This window comes from Xiphophorus couchianus, chromosome 16 (assembly GCF_001444195.1).
Source record: "Xiphophorus couchianus chromosome 16, X_couchianus-1.0, whole genome shotgun sequence".
Classification (NCBI taxonomy): Eukaryota; Metazoa; Chordata; class Actinopteri; order Cyprinodontiformes; family Poeciliidae; genus Xiphophorus; species Xiphophorus couchianus.
The window spans coordinates 12,267,020-12,280,885 of NC_040243.1; the positions used below are offsets into that span (position 1 = coordinate 12,267,020).

A 13,866-nucleotide genomic window follows, 5' to 3' on the forward strand; every position below is an offset into this window, starting at 1 on the left:
CTCATAAGCATCCCACTGTAAAAGAACCCCCAAAAATATCAGGACAACTATTGCAAATAGAACATCAAACACTTAGGTTTCACATGATTAAGCATATAAAAACATCCATTACTTGACAAGAGCTGGCTTTAAAAAAAAAACATGCCTAATGTAACTGTTTTAATATTCTTTATAAAACATTTTTTATTGTGGCTCACTTGGGAGTATAATGAGTTTTGAGGCTGGATAAGTATACTGCACTGTGTTACAATGTGGGTTTAATGCATTTGATCCAGACCAGTCCAGTTTTCTGCAACTCTTGGATATCAACACAGTCAAATCGAATATGGCTGAAATACCACATCAGCATGCAGTTCCTACAGAAGTCCTACAGAATCTTGTGATGGCAACATAATGCTGTGGGACTGCTTTTCTTCTGTGACAAAAGGTAAGTTGGTTGTAGTTGATGAGAAGTCAGGTGGAGTTCATTCTGGAATAATATTTATTAGGATTAACATCTAATATCAACCCGTAATAATGTCCTCTGCATATTAAGAAAGTTGGACACTGCTGGTTTACATCAAAACCAGTCCAGATCTAAATCCAACTGAGATGATGCAGAAAGTCTGAAAAACTGATGCAAACCCCAGTGTTTATATGTGCAAAGCTAGGAGATCTTCAGCTTTGTATTGCACAAAGAAATGTTTCTACAGTATTAACTCAGAGGGATGCTTGCAAATGTGAACAAATGTTTTAGATGTTTAAGCAAGAAAGGCTCAATTCTCGAACATGAATGAAGATAAGGTCCAAATCTGAATTATTAAAATTACACAAGCATAAAGTTGCACTTCTGATATACATCGATGAAAAAATTCCTAATTTATCCTTAAGTACTGGTTGTTTTCAAATGATTAGAGCTTATTTTTATATTTTATGCAGCCTAGTTTCAGTGAACATTTGCTGTGTGTTAATAAGAAGTCCTTTCACAGTGCCCAAATGACAACAACATTAATAACACTCTGATTGAAATGTGTGACAAAACACTTTGTAAGTGACACACTTCTGTTCATTTTCAAACTAAAGCCCAGTAAATAAACTAGACTGTGAAAGCAGTAAAGATACACTCTTTCTGATAAGCATTTAAACATCTGAATGAAGAAAACACAGTCAAATAGTCTTGTTTTTGTCCCACCTTGTAAAGCACTTGTAAGTGATTTACACTTGTAAGTGTAAGTGTAAAGCACAAGTACTTGTAAGTGCTTTACAAGAAAGCACTTATTTAGATAGCTTTCTTGTAATTTATTTGGTATGCCTCTGTTTTCCAGTCAATTTTGACTATCAGGTCTGTTAAATTCCATTTAGTTATATTTATTATACCTAGATTATCTATACCTAGATAATTAATATAATAAGGGAAAATAACACAGTTTCCCTTTCCTGTCATGCAACTGCAGATGCATCTTTATTGTGAGGCTTTGTCATTGAAATCATCCTGATGCTTTTGTTTTTCCCTCAGGTACATGCATTTAGTCTGCCCCTCCCTCCTATCACTCAGCTCCTCTGCGTGTGGACACCAAACACAGCAAACAGCAACGTCAAGCTAATGGGGGATAAAGAAACCGGATGTCAGACTGTTTCAAAATAAACCTAAATAATGTACATTATGAGGGCGTTGCAAAGTTATTAAATAACTTCTTTGTTAGTTCAGGGAAGGGAATTGATGTTAAGGCAGTTACAGTAGTAACAGCTGTCACTAATTTCTGCCGATTAATAACAGCTTGAAAAATAAAACAAAGACTGAAATAAAGGAATAGCACTTCATAAAAATTAATTGCTGTTAGATTGAAAAGATAGACTGAAGTTGCTTTACATGGCTATAAATAGAAAAAAAATAGTGCTTCTCTCAGAGCTGACTGTGAGGAGCAAGCTGCTGCATGGCACTCAGTCATCTGCCAGGCAACCAATGTCTAAAAATTGCAAAGTTTTGCGAGACAAACAAAGATAAAGACAAAGATGCGCATCTTGTTATTGCAACAAAGGGTTCAGGGGGGTTTAACGAAAACGTATGCCAGTTTTTTTTAAATTTGTAAATAAATTTGCACCATGCATAACCGCACTAATTTGATTCTTGGTCATTCACATAAAATGCAAAAGCCAGCCGCCAAAAACAGCATTTTTAATGTTCTTCAGTAGAAAGGATCGCTGTACAATCCTTTGAGGATTCAAAGGTTGTCGAGAGAAAGTTGGGAAATTATATGCACAGATGACCGTTTTATTGCTAAAGGGAAAAGCGGAAGTGGTTGTTGTTCCATCCTGAGGTAAATTTCTCCGTGCTTGTCTCTCTCTCTTTCTCTCTCTCTCTCTCTCTCTCTTTCTCTCTCTCACACACACACACACACCCCGTCTCTCCGTGGTCGCGGCTGTCAGCGCTCTGAAGATGGTGGCGGCTGCTGCCTCTCTGTTCCCACCACACACTCGTTTCAGCTGCTCCATCGTGTCAAACATGGCCAGATAACCCCGAGAGAAGATATTCTCGTCGCAATGTGGACTCTACAGAGGGATTCAAAGAAAGGCTCTGATATCGTTTTAGTCTCGGGGTAAAGTGGAATCATTTAGAGCTGTGTGAAAACACCATCTCCTGTCTGATTCAATTAAAGTGGTTGGATCGAGGCGGGGCTCTGCTTTTTAACCTGTGGTGCTGAGGTGTGGAAGGGGAGCGGAGGTGGGGACCTTTTTAATTAGCTCCACTGAGTCTCTGTGGGCTTTCTGTCTTCTTGCGTTCGCAAAGGGTGACCCAGCTTTTACAGGGAAACTTCAGACAAAAGGAAATAGTCCTGCACTCCGCTCAAGGCTACAGTTTCATTTTCTCCCTGCGCTCCGTATATTTGGACTACATATAGAGATTTTTCTTTCTGTCACGGCGGACTGGTGACATGAGGTGGGATTATACAAACAAAGAAAAAAAAAGTGCTCCGTGAATGTCTTTAAGCAGCGTGTTTGGGCAGGAGTCACCCGCAGACACGCTTTTGCAAAATAATCCAAATTGGTCGTTTCCTCCACACGCGCCTGGACCTCTGCAAGAGCAGCTCGCGCAGAATCCCCTGTGAGTTTGGACACGGAGAAGCGGCGGAGACACCGGAGTGGGAAGGCAGGAAAACACGGGGCTCCGTGTGTAAGAACATTTGGGATTAGGCCCTGCAGCAAGAAGCATGTGGCATGCATTCAGAAGCTTTTGGTGTGTATTTCTGCGCTCACGTCGCCTAAGGTGTGGGAAAAGTCGGCCGTCTTTTTGATCACAACTAGGAATATGAGAACCCGTAACTCAGCGGACGAGTTACTTTGCTTGAACTTTTGCCCCGTCCTGTAAACAAAATATGCTATTTTACAGGAAGTATTGCTTTACATAGACAACTTGAGGAAGAGGGGGCTAAAGACTGAATGTGGACTGATTATTTGAGGTACTCAGTGTGTTGTCTACAGAAAGCTCTTCAAAAAAAACTCTCAATTATGCTTTCATAGTTTTCTGACCCACTTCCTGCTCCTAAAATTTACTTTTGGGATAGATTTACAGTTTTATGTAATATTTTTCCAATGACAGGAGCAATCTCTGGGCCGCTTGGAGTGGAACAGAGCAGGCAGCGAATGAACCTTGCAGTCTCAAGTGCATCTAAACAGACGGGAATGTAGAGGAATGCAGCGATTGACGTCAAGAGGGGCAATAATGAACTACTCAAAAACGTTCAATAGTCTGCTGGTATTGCTGCAACCAGAGCACTGAACTCATCTTCTTCTACTGTGTCCACATGCTTTGCCTTACCTCTCTGCCTAGATATTTGTCATGATTAACTGTGCCTTCTAATAGTTGTTTTCATTTTGAATAGAGCAATAGACAACATGGCATCTCCCCAGCATCAGAAACTGCTGCCACACAACACAGAAGTGAGCTGTGACTCGAGCGGAGACGGAGGCGTCTCGGTGCGAATTGGCAGCAGTGTCAAGCACAGGCACGGAGGAGGGCCGCTGGGCTCCATCGGGGGAGGCTTCATCGGGGCCACCAAGCACTGCAAGTACAGCATCTCTTCTAGCTGCAGCTCTGGGGAGTCTGGGGTGAGGAGGCCAGTGGTGAAGAGTTTTCGTGCTCATAAAGGGATGCCCCAGCTATTCGAGAGGTCAGCAGGTCACTTCTGGGACCCAAAGTTTGACTCGTCTATCCTGGAGGAGGCCTGTAGAGAGCGATGTTTCCCTCAGACCCGGCGGCGCTTCCGCTATGTGCTCTTTTATCTGGTGGCTGCCAGTTTCCTCTGGGGGTTGTATTTTGCAGCCCATCCTTCCTGCTGCGACATAGTTGTTTTTCTCCTCCCTACAGCTTCCTTCCTCATCTTCTGCCTTCTCCTCTTCCTAATGACTTTTACCAGGCTTTATTCCCGCTGCTACAACCAAGCATCTCTGCTGCTTATACTTGTAACCTTCATTTTGACCCTGGCCCCTCAGATTCAGACATTAGGATTCAGGAACCCAGATGACATGTCACCTGATTTAGATCAGGAAGAATTCAGTGGCATGGGACCCATATACAACACATCCAACGACAATCTTGTTAGGGGTTCTAATAAGTTCCCCTGCCTTTCTCCTGTGGGCACTTTCTCTCTCTGTATTGAGGTTCTGCTATTGCTGTACAGTGTTCTACATGTTCGACTTTATGCATCTCTCATGCTTGGGTTGTTGTACTCTGTCTTATTTGAGACCCTGGGCTGTCTACTCCCAACTCAGGCAGTAGGGAACTGGAGCTGGGCTTTTTCATCAGAGCTGGAGATGTTCAGTTGGTTGGGTCCAGCCAAAGCCCTGCTTCATCTCTGCGCTCATGCAATTGGCATCCATTTGTTCGTTATGTCTGAAGTACGCTCGCGCAGCACCTTTCTTAAAGTTGGACAGGCTATTATGCATGGAAAAGATCTGGAGGTGGAAAAAGCCCTGAAAGAGAGGATGATCCACTCAGTGATGCCAAGAATTGTGGCAGATCAGCTGATGAAGCAAGGTGACGAAGAGATTGGCGATAATTGTGGCAAACGGTACTCCACCAGTGGTGCAGCTGCAGCCATTTCCAGCCCAAAGAACAACAAACGCAAGAAAACCTCAATTCCCCGAGGCCAGATAATCTTCAGACCCTTCAACATGAAACGAATGGACCCCGTCAGCATCCTCTTTGCAGATATTGTTGGCTTTACCAAAATGTCTGCCAACAAATCTGCTCATGCCCTTGTTGGACTTTTAAATGACTTGTTTGGACGTTTTGACAGACTTTGTGAGCTCACCGGCTGTGAGAAGATCAGCACTCTGGGAGACTGTTACTATTGCGTAGCTGGCTGTCCAGAACCTAGACCAGACCATGCCTATTGCTGTGTAGAAATGGGCCTGGGGATGATTCAGGCCATTGAGCAGTTCTGTCAGGAGAAGAGGGAGATGGTGAACATGAGGGTGGGCGTCCACACTGGTACCGTACTGTGCGGTATCCTGGGGATGAAACGCTTCAAGTTTGATGTTTGGTCAAACGATGTCAATCTGGCCAATCTGATGGAGCAGTTGGGTGTTGCTGGAAAAGTCCACCTTTCGCAAGCCACTTTTGACTTCCTGGATGACCGATACCAGCATGAAGATGGACAGGTCAATGAGAGGATCGGACAGAGTGTGGTGGCTGATCAACTCAAAGGTTAGTATTTATTTATTGTTTTTTACTGGCTGTCGCAGATTTTTACAATACAGTAAACAAACAAGCTCAATTATTGCTGTTAATTGTTTGCAAATTCTATCACTGCAAATATATGAATGTTTCCTCTGCTAAAGCAACTGTGGGGCATATTGGTACTTTTCAAGGTTGATGCAGGGTTAAAAACATGCTTTGTACCCTGCACTGATCTTCCATCAAAGCTTTAAGTTTATCTGCCCTTTCTGTGATGTTTAGACTATGAGATTGTATCACATTCAGACGCCATCTTTTCCCCAACCCTCTCAGCTCACTCTTTGTCCTCTTGCTCAATTACGTTCCTGTACAAACGTCCTCAGAGCGTCCCGTTCTTTTAACCTTTTCCTGACCCTGAAGGATTGCTTTGAAGCTATACCCCTATCCCAATAGAGATTTTCCTGCAGTCTCATTCTTATCCATCTACCTTTGTTATTATTCCACCTTCGAGCTGCTTCACTGCAGGGGTTTTATTTTATACATCTATGCAAATCACCTTAGTGTTGCCAAATGGGGGCTTAATGGCTCCTTTCATCCTTTAAAGCTTGCTGATCCATTATCGCTAATCGCGAGGGAAGAGACGGCGTCTGACGAAAGGTGTTTCAGATGGTCTTCATTTGCTCTTTTTAAATTAGGGGCCGTAATCATTTTTGTTTCGCTGTGGTACCTGGATTTTCCTTAGGTATTAAAACTAACCTGCAATTCACGCACATTAGCAATTCATGTGTGCACATTAATAATTTGGGCTACATAAATTATCAATTTATCTAAATAACCATTTGACTCGTTGTAGATGGAATAAATTTCCCTTAAAATCCTTTCAGTTCCTAGGAAAGGAACACGACTGAGTGAATTGGATATTGTTTACTAGAGAGCAGAAGTGATTTATGAATGTGTTTCCTCCCCAACTCTCACATTAGTCACTTCAATCCTTGTTCTAGCTCCTTTTTTTCCTCTCAAGGATTAATGTGTTACCTGTAGTGTATTCACCCCTTCCTCGTCATCTGTCTCCTCCTTTTATTCTTGACTTCTTTTTTTTTTTTTTTGCCTTCATCATTTATTTAGCGTCCCTCTGAAGATTTATTCATTCCCTGTAGGTTTTCTTTGCCAATGAGAAAACTGGCTGTCAGGAGGTGGTTGTTCGCCAGGGCTGTAAAAATCTTTGTGCTGTCTGGCTCAGTCTGTGTAAATCATTCGTGTAACTTTGCAGAGTCCCATCTGGCTGTGGTCCTTGTAGCTTACCTCTACCTCCAAAATTGTTTTGTCAAAGATATGGATCTCTGTGCAGCCGATTCTTTATGTATTTCTGATGTCCTTGTTTTTGAGTTAGTGTGTTATGTACTGGCTCCAGTTACTACGGACTAAAGGAACAGTTTTGTGTCTGCACATTGTGAAAACGTTAACCACATGTGGTAAGTTAAAGGCTACAGCTGTGTCCTGTTGCTCTCTGGGCTCCGATCAGAGACATGTGGTTCAGGAACTGATTGAAATGTGGTTTTAGCTATGGCGCACATGGTGCCGTATTGTACAACATTGTTTCTATTGACGGATGTCCTGATCTGATCCCAAGTTTCAGCCTAGGATCTAATGATGAGTGATTGAAAATGGAGTCCCAAACTAATCTCTATCAAATACACATTTTTGGCATACAGTCAGTTTTTTTGTGCACCAAGTTAAAAAAAAAAGGCAGTTTTTTTTTTTTTTTTTTTTGCAAGACTGAGAAAACTATATTGGTCCATTCATGGTAAATATCTTGCGACTTGTTCTGCTCACTGTGTTCCTGAGATGAAAAGCATTTATTTTATGAAGCAGGGGACAACTTTTCCTGTACATTTTGTAAACATGAGTTGGAACTTTTAAATAATATTGCAAGGCAGGAGCTCAATCATCAACAAAACATAATCGAAAAGGAGATGAATCATGCTATCATGTTGGCTTAGCTGCCAACTGTAAATGTTAGGTTCAACACTAAACCATGTAATAGTAATGATATTCATTGTGTCTTTGCTGGAGTTTATGGCTATTAAGTTTTTAATCATATAGATTATTTTTAATTGTAGTTTTTAATTAAATCTCAAATGTGATTCAGACATTGCCTTTTTAGATTTGTAACGTCCCTAATTTACAGGGGTGTTTATGCAGGCCTTTCTGTTCAGAGTTTTTCTGTTCTTACTGTTCTGGTGTTTCTGCCCTGGCTACTCCTGCAGTTTAAAAACATTTAATATTGATCAACAGTTGTTAATTGATTTCAGGACTGTGTACAAAGATTCATAGTTCTTCCTGTGAATTCATTTTGATCCTTAAGACCCACATCTAGCTCTACAAAATAGTGTTTTTATCAGTCACTAGTGCAGCAAAGCATTCTGATGGTGACATCTAATGCCTTTAAAAATTATTCTAGGTAATACTAAATCTATTTAAAACAGGTAATATGAAATATACAGGCTTACGTTTCCCGTTGCCGGTCTCAAAGTTTATTTATTCTGAAAATAATTGCGTAAGGCTGCAAACTAAATATATACTGTACATAAATTAGGTAAAAGAATTTTTAAGAATCATAATAAACAGGGTATTTCTGTAACTTCTGAATCCAACAACTATAATAAGTTTAGATTTTTTTTTTTGTCAGAATTGTGCTGCATTGTGTTTTTCTTAACAGGAGAAGTTGGCTATATTTACTTCAATTTCCTTTGGAAACTACCCATCTGTTTTCCCTTTTGTGCTAAATGCAGAGTAATGGTTCCTGGTTAATGTTATCCCACTGGAGGAAATGTCAGATTAACTGTATTCTGCTCCAGATAAGAGTCAACACTGTTCTCTTCTTTCAAGGAAGTGTTGCTTCCGGCAGTTTTTTTTTTCCCGCTGATTGTGTGTCGGGATATAAAAATTTTCCTTTCTTTTTAACCCTTTTACTCCATGAGAACTTTACAAATTCGTATTTGTAATAGACATTTTGAAATTATCCCTCAGGTATCAAGTTATTCAAGTCCACCGCAACTTGCTTCAGACAAGTAAGGTTTTTTTTTCTCTCTCTCTCTCTCTGTGGACTTTTATAGTCTGAGCTTTTTCCAGTTGTCAAGTCATGCCACAACCTTTTCCACACATGGCAGCTGCTGCTGTCTTAAAAAAGAAAACTTCCTGCTTGGTTTCACCCTGCAGAGAACCGTGTCTGGTTGAAAACTGTCAAAGCTCTTTGGTTGAGATGCAAAATTAGTTGAGGGTGGGCTGTAGTATCTGTGCATACTTAGCTGTTGGTTTGAAGGGGCTTCGACATATTTTTTATGCTTATTGGGAGTTATGCTGTTTGGTATGTATGCTGTGAACCTTCCAGACTGATGCTTGAAGTTGGGAGGAATTAATTAAACCACATGAAGTCTTCCTCACTTTGATGATCTTCAAAAAGCTTTGACTCATTGGGACTTGTGACAGCTCATTTGCATAATTATCAGGCAGGATATTCAGTAACCAGTTGTTTCAGAGAGTGCAGTCTTTCCCTTCAGCCCAGTAAAGCTTACTGGACAGCTGTATCACCTCCTCCCACACCACAATCTTCTTTTTTTGGCCTGAGGGGTATTTCTAATTAAGGAAGACTAGATAATCTCTGTGGCTAAAGTGATTAATGTTAGTAATTCTGCCTCGACATATCTCCCCACACTAACCCGGTGTTGTTCTGACCCTCGAACACAGCGAATGCCTGCCCAGCAAAACATTTTTATCACTGGAAATGATATTGATTGCCTATAATTAGACTGTCATGACTGTGGTTATTTGCGATGATGCAACAATGGGGTAGAGAAGGAGAAAGTGTTTCATGTAGGATATAAAAGAAAAGAAGCCTTGGCAGAGCGTGCGATATGACGTAGAAGACAGTTTTTGTATAATGCGGTGAGATTTCTACCATGTAAAGCTTCTGTGCAAACCTTAATAAATCATGATATTACTTGCAAATGTTGCATTAAATGATGCAACTCTTGTCCTTCGTTATTATTAAAGAAACTGGGAGATTCATATGCAGACACTTTCACACATCTACCATGTGAATGCTCTCCCATCAGGCTGCACTGTCACTTTGGAAATTGTACAATATATGCCTGAAGCTCTGTAACAGCTGTAGCATTTGACCTTGATTACAGCAAATGAGGCCAGTTAAGCTTTAGCCAAGCACTTTATTCTCTATGTAGCAATTCCCTTTTCTCTCAGGCTAATGGTTTGTATTGTACATGCTGTTTGGTTAAAGGAACTGAGCTACATTAACAGTTTGTTTGAATGCATTCAATTTTACTTCAGCTTTGTTAAAGAAAATTTTGAGCAGATCAGTTTAGAAGCATTTCAGTGTCATTTTGTATTGAAACAGGAAAATCCACCAATGTGTTTTCTGTGCTTAGTAAGATAGTTCATATATTTTAGCTGATTTTCAAGTGATGTTCTATAAACTAGAGGTGGGCAGATTGATTCAAAAATATTGATACTAAGTCGGTGTTGGACTGATAATAGTGTGGTAAGATTGATTAATTATTTTCAGATTCCCTCTTGAAATTTATTTTATTTTTGCAATATAGTTTCTCAATTGTACTTAGAAGATGTTTTGATTAGCTCTCAAATGCTGATTTATTTATTTATTTTTGCACTTTATTCAGAAAAATACACAAAGATTTGTTTTTCGATTGTTAAAGTTGATCATTTTTATGTTTTTACATTTTTTTGACACCTATCAACTTTGTCCATATTCTGTGCTTGGTTTTAACAAAACTAATTCAAAAGAAACACATCTGATGGTCAGAGGTTTGGTGATATAACAAACTTTGACAATAAAACGTATCGAAAATATGCTTTGTTTGAGTCCCAGAGCCTCAGAAATAGCATTATAACCTTTCTGAAACTGATGATGTCAAATTCTATACTTCATTTCACATTTGTTCTGAAATTTAGATTGTGGCAATATGTGTTGCTTTTTGAGATATTATAGCTTCCATGTTGTCAGGTTCTATTTAACCTCTAAGTAGCAAAACTGTTTACGCAGCTCTGCATGTAGCACTAAAATGCTTTAGTGTAAAAGTCTTTTGAAAGACTCTCTAAGTCAGGGGTGTCCAAAGTCGGTCCTGGAGGGCCGCCATCCTGTGTGTTTTAGTTCTCTCCCTGGTTTAACGCACCTGGATCCAATGATGGCTCATTAGAGGCCTTAGGAGAACATTGACAAGCTGAGAAGGTTGTTACTACAACCAGGGAGAGAACAAAAACATGCAGGATGCCGGCCCTTGAGGACCGACTTTGGACACGCCTGCTCTAAGTCAATGGTGACATTATTATAATTCCAGCTGTATTTAAAGAAGCAGTGGCCAATAAATGATGATTAGATTAACCCCTGAATGATTCTGATGGAGGCAGATTTTCAGTCCAATGGATGTCTGAGCTAAGGAGCAGTGTGTGAATGTTCTTGGCAGTTAGATCCGGGGTAAAATGAGGCCATATACATTTAAACCTCTGTATCACGCTTCTCCCAAGACACCATTTGCCAGAGTGTTTGGGCCCGTGCTCTGCCTACATATTGCTGCCCTTGACTAAATTTAAGCTGTTTGGCTTTTTCACCCCAATACATAGTCAGCCATCCTTTCTCTACAGTGGCAATCAAACCTTTTGCATCATTTATATCTACTCTCCTAAAACCAACTCTGTATACACACACACACACACACACACGCACACCCCCCACCCCCCACACATACACATCTCTGCTGTAGACAGGTAAGCAGCATTGATGAACTGCATTAAGTGGAGGTTGGAGAAGTAGATACTGAGACAGTGTGGGGATGGTGTGGCTGCAGTTGTGATGGCGTTTTGTAAAATGAATGAGTGTTAAGTAGATTCACTCATAGTTGGCGTTCCCTTGAGTCTCGGAGCACGATGCGACTCCACAGATCTGTCAGGGGAGTGAAAGATCCAGCCAGACTCTGAACTGTGATATATCCAACCAATCCCCAGCTACAGCATCTTGGTTCTGCATGGTAGATTACAGCTTTACCCAGAAAGCAATGTTATCTCGCCGCACTGCACTGTACAGTGTTGCACTGTACTGCGCATTTCACTTCAGCAAAGCATGGAACTGTAGCTGGCAGCAATTCGGTATCATTTATCTGAACTAGGGTGCAGGGCATCATGAACCATTGTCATTCTTCACAAACACCATGGCATTGTGGGAAGGTTACTGAAGGGCTGGGATGTGTAGAAGAGCTGATGTGTCATACCTGAAATCATTAGGATTATCTGCTCAGTTGGGATATTAAACCTGGACATGTTCAAAGTTCTTCACAGGTGTACTGTTCGCTGCTTCAGACATGTGCACAACAAAGGAAATGTATTGAGCAGTAAAAGATATGTGCTCTATTTTCTGTATTATATCAATGGAGTTTCTGTTAAACTAATATTGTTCCACTGAGAGATGGTTAATAAAAATTACGTTTTTAAAAACGGTTTGTACACCTTACATCTCATAACAATGTTTGATTTGGTAAATCTGGTCCTAAGTGATAAATCAAGTCATTTTTTCTGCCTCATAAATATTGATGGCATCCATTTATGAGCTGTAGCATCTGCCCTGATGACATAAGAGAGAAATGTGCGCTCAGATCTGTATCTTAGCTGCTCCATTAGTCACTGTTGAACTGGTGAGATGATGCAGACAGGCCATTAAAATGCAGTCATTGCTTTCAATAGGTTTTGGACCGTCACTGCTTTCTTACAAAAAAAAAAAGAAAGAAAACTAAACAAGACCAGACTAAATTATATCGGACAGAACATAGACTAACACCAGGACTTCTGGAATAATGTTCTTTGGACAAATGAATCTAAAATGATGTTATATGGAAACAAGAGCTGAGGACGTGTTTAGCATAAACAGAACGCAGCATTCCTGGAGTAAAACCTCAAAGTAGCTGTGAAACATGGAGGTGGATATATCATGGTTAGCTCAACATCATAGAAACCACCATGATTTCTACTGTATATCTTAGGGTTTGAGGAACATGTAAATCTGTATGTATATATATAAAGCTAAACGTCATAGTGAGGCAAAATATATCATAGATTCCATTTTTGGACTGGCTGAGAATTAAGGAATGATGAGTAAGAACAGATCTGGATGTCATTGAGATACTGTGGGGTGACTTTAAACTAGCTGTACATGCACCAAACCCCTCACACTGGAAAGTTTGTGATATTATTCCTTTGAAAATATTAGATATTGATATGTCTACATTTTTTGACAAAGAACTGAATATTTAATGGATTGATGTATTTTTTTTCACATTTACTTTAGGGAAATATGGAAGAAGGTTGATTTAGAAACGAGTGATTATCCTTCATTTTTACACGATGCAATAAAAATTACATTCACTAATAAAACAAAACCCATTGGAATCTGATATGAATTAAGGAAAGCTCAACAGTACTAAAATGATGGAAACTGCCCAATCCAATGCTATATTGTAATGTATGTAGTTTGAGTTCAGAGACGAGTTTGTTGTTTTGCTTCCTGACTGACAAATTCAGTGAATGAAGAGGTGAGACAAGGCCATGCTGAACAGTGGTTGAATGCAGTTAAATATGGACTGATGGACTGTTGCCTCTTAAGACTTCTCCTATGCAAGGCTTTTTCTGGATCACACCTGTAACACACTCAATCTGTGCACCCTGGGCATACGAAGGCTAACTGCTATGGCAACCAGCCATTGAATGAAGTGAGGGTCAGTTGGCTCTTTTTTGACAGGAGGACTGGTGCTACAATGGAGAGAAACAAGCCAAATTGACTTAGTTTGACTAAATCTCAGACTTCCAGATTGTTGCAAAGTGAAGCCTGTTCTTTTTTCTTGAATCTTAAAACAAACAGCCAAGCATGTATATCTTCAAATGGAGCAGAAATGCCTCTGAAAGCATCAAAAGCCTTGGGGGAAAAAAAGTGTAAGGAGAGTGTTTTTCTCTTGCTTTCTCAATGCGTTTTTTGTGGTTTGTCATTTAACTCTCCTCTGGTTCAGCATTTGTTTTGTTGTGGAAGCTCTGGTGATGAATTGCTTTCATGAGTCACTTGTGTCATCTAAGCTTTTTTTCCCCCTTTTGTGATCAAGGGTGCAGAAAATGCCAGCAGTCCTCAACAGTCA

The 13,866-nt window shown here is 40.2% G+C and overlaps 1 protein-coding gene across 3 annotated transcripts in view; it reads left to right on the top strand.

The window, feature by feature from the left end:
- Positions 1-2,352: 2,352 nt before the first annotated feature.
- Positions 2,353-13,866, top strand: part of adcy9 (adenylate cyclase 9) — a 39,233-nt gene continuing 27,719 nt past the window's right edge. For 2 of the 3 annotated variants that reach the window (XM_028042490.1, XM_028042492.1), the window contains exon 1: positions 2,353-5,686. In XM_028042490.1, coding sequence (XP_027898291.1) covers positions 3,874-5,686 — 1,813 coding nt within the window. In that variant the 5' untranslated portion in view covers positions 2,353-3,873. The remainder of the gene's footprint in view (positions 5,687-13,866) is intronic. The other variant, XM_028042491.1, reaches the window with a different exon arrangement.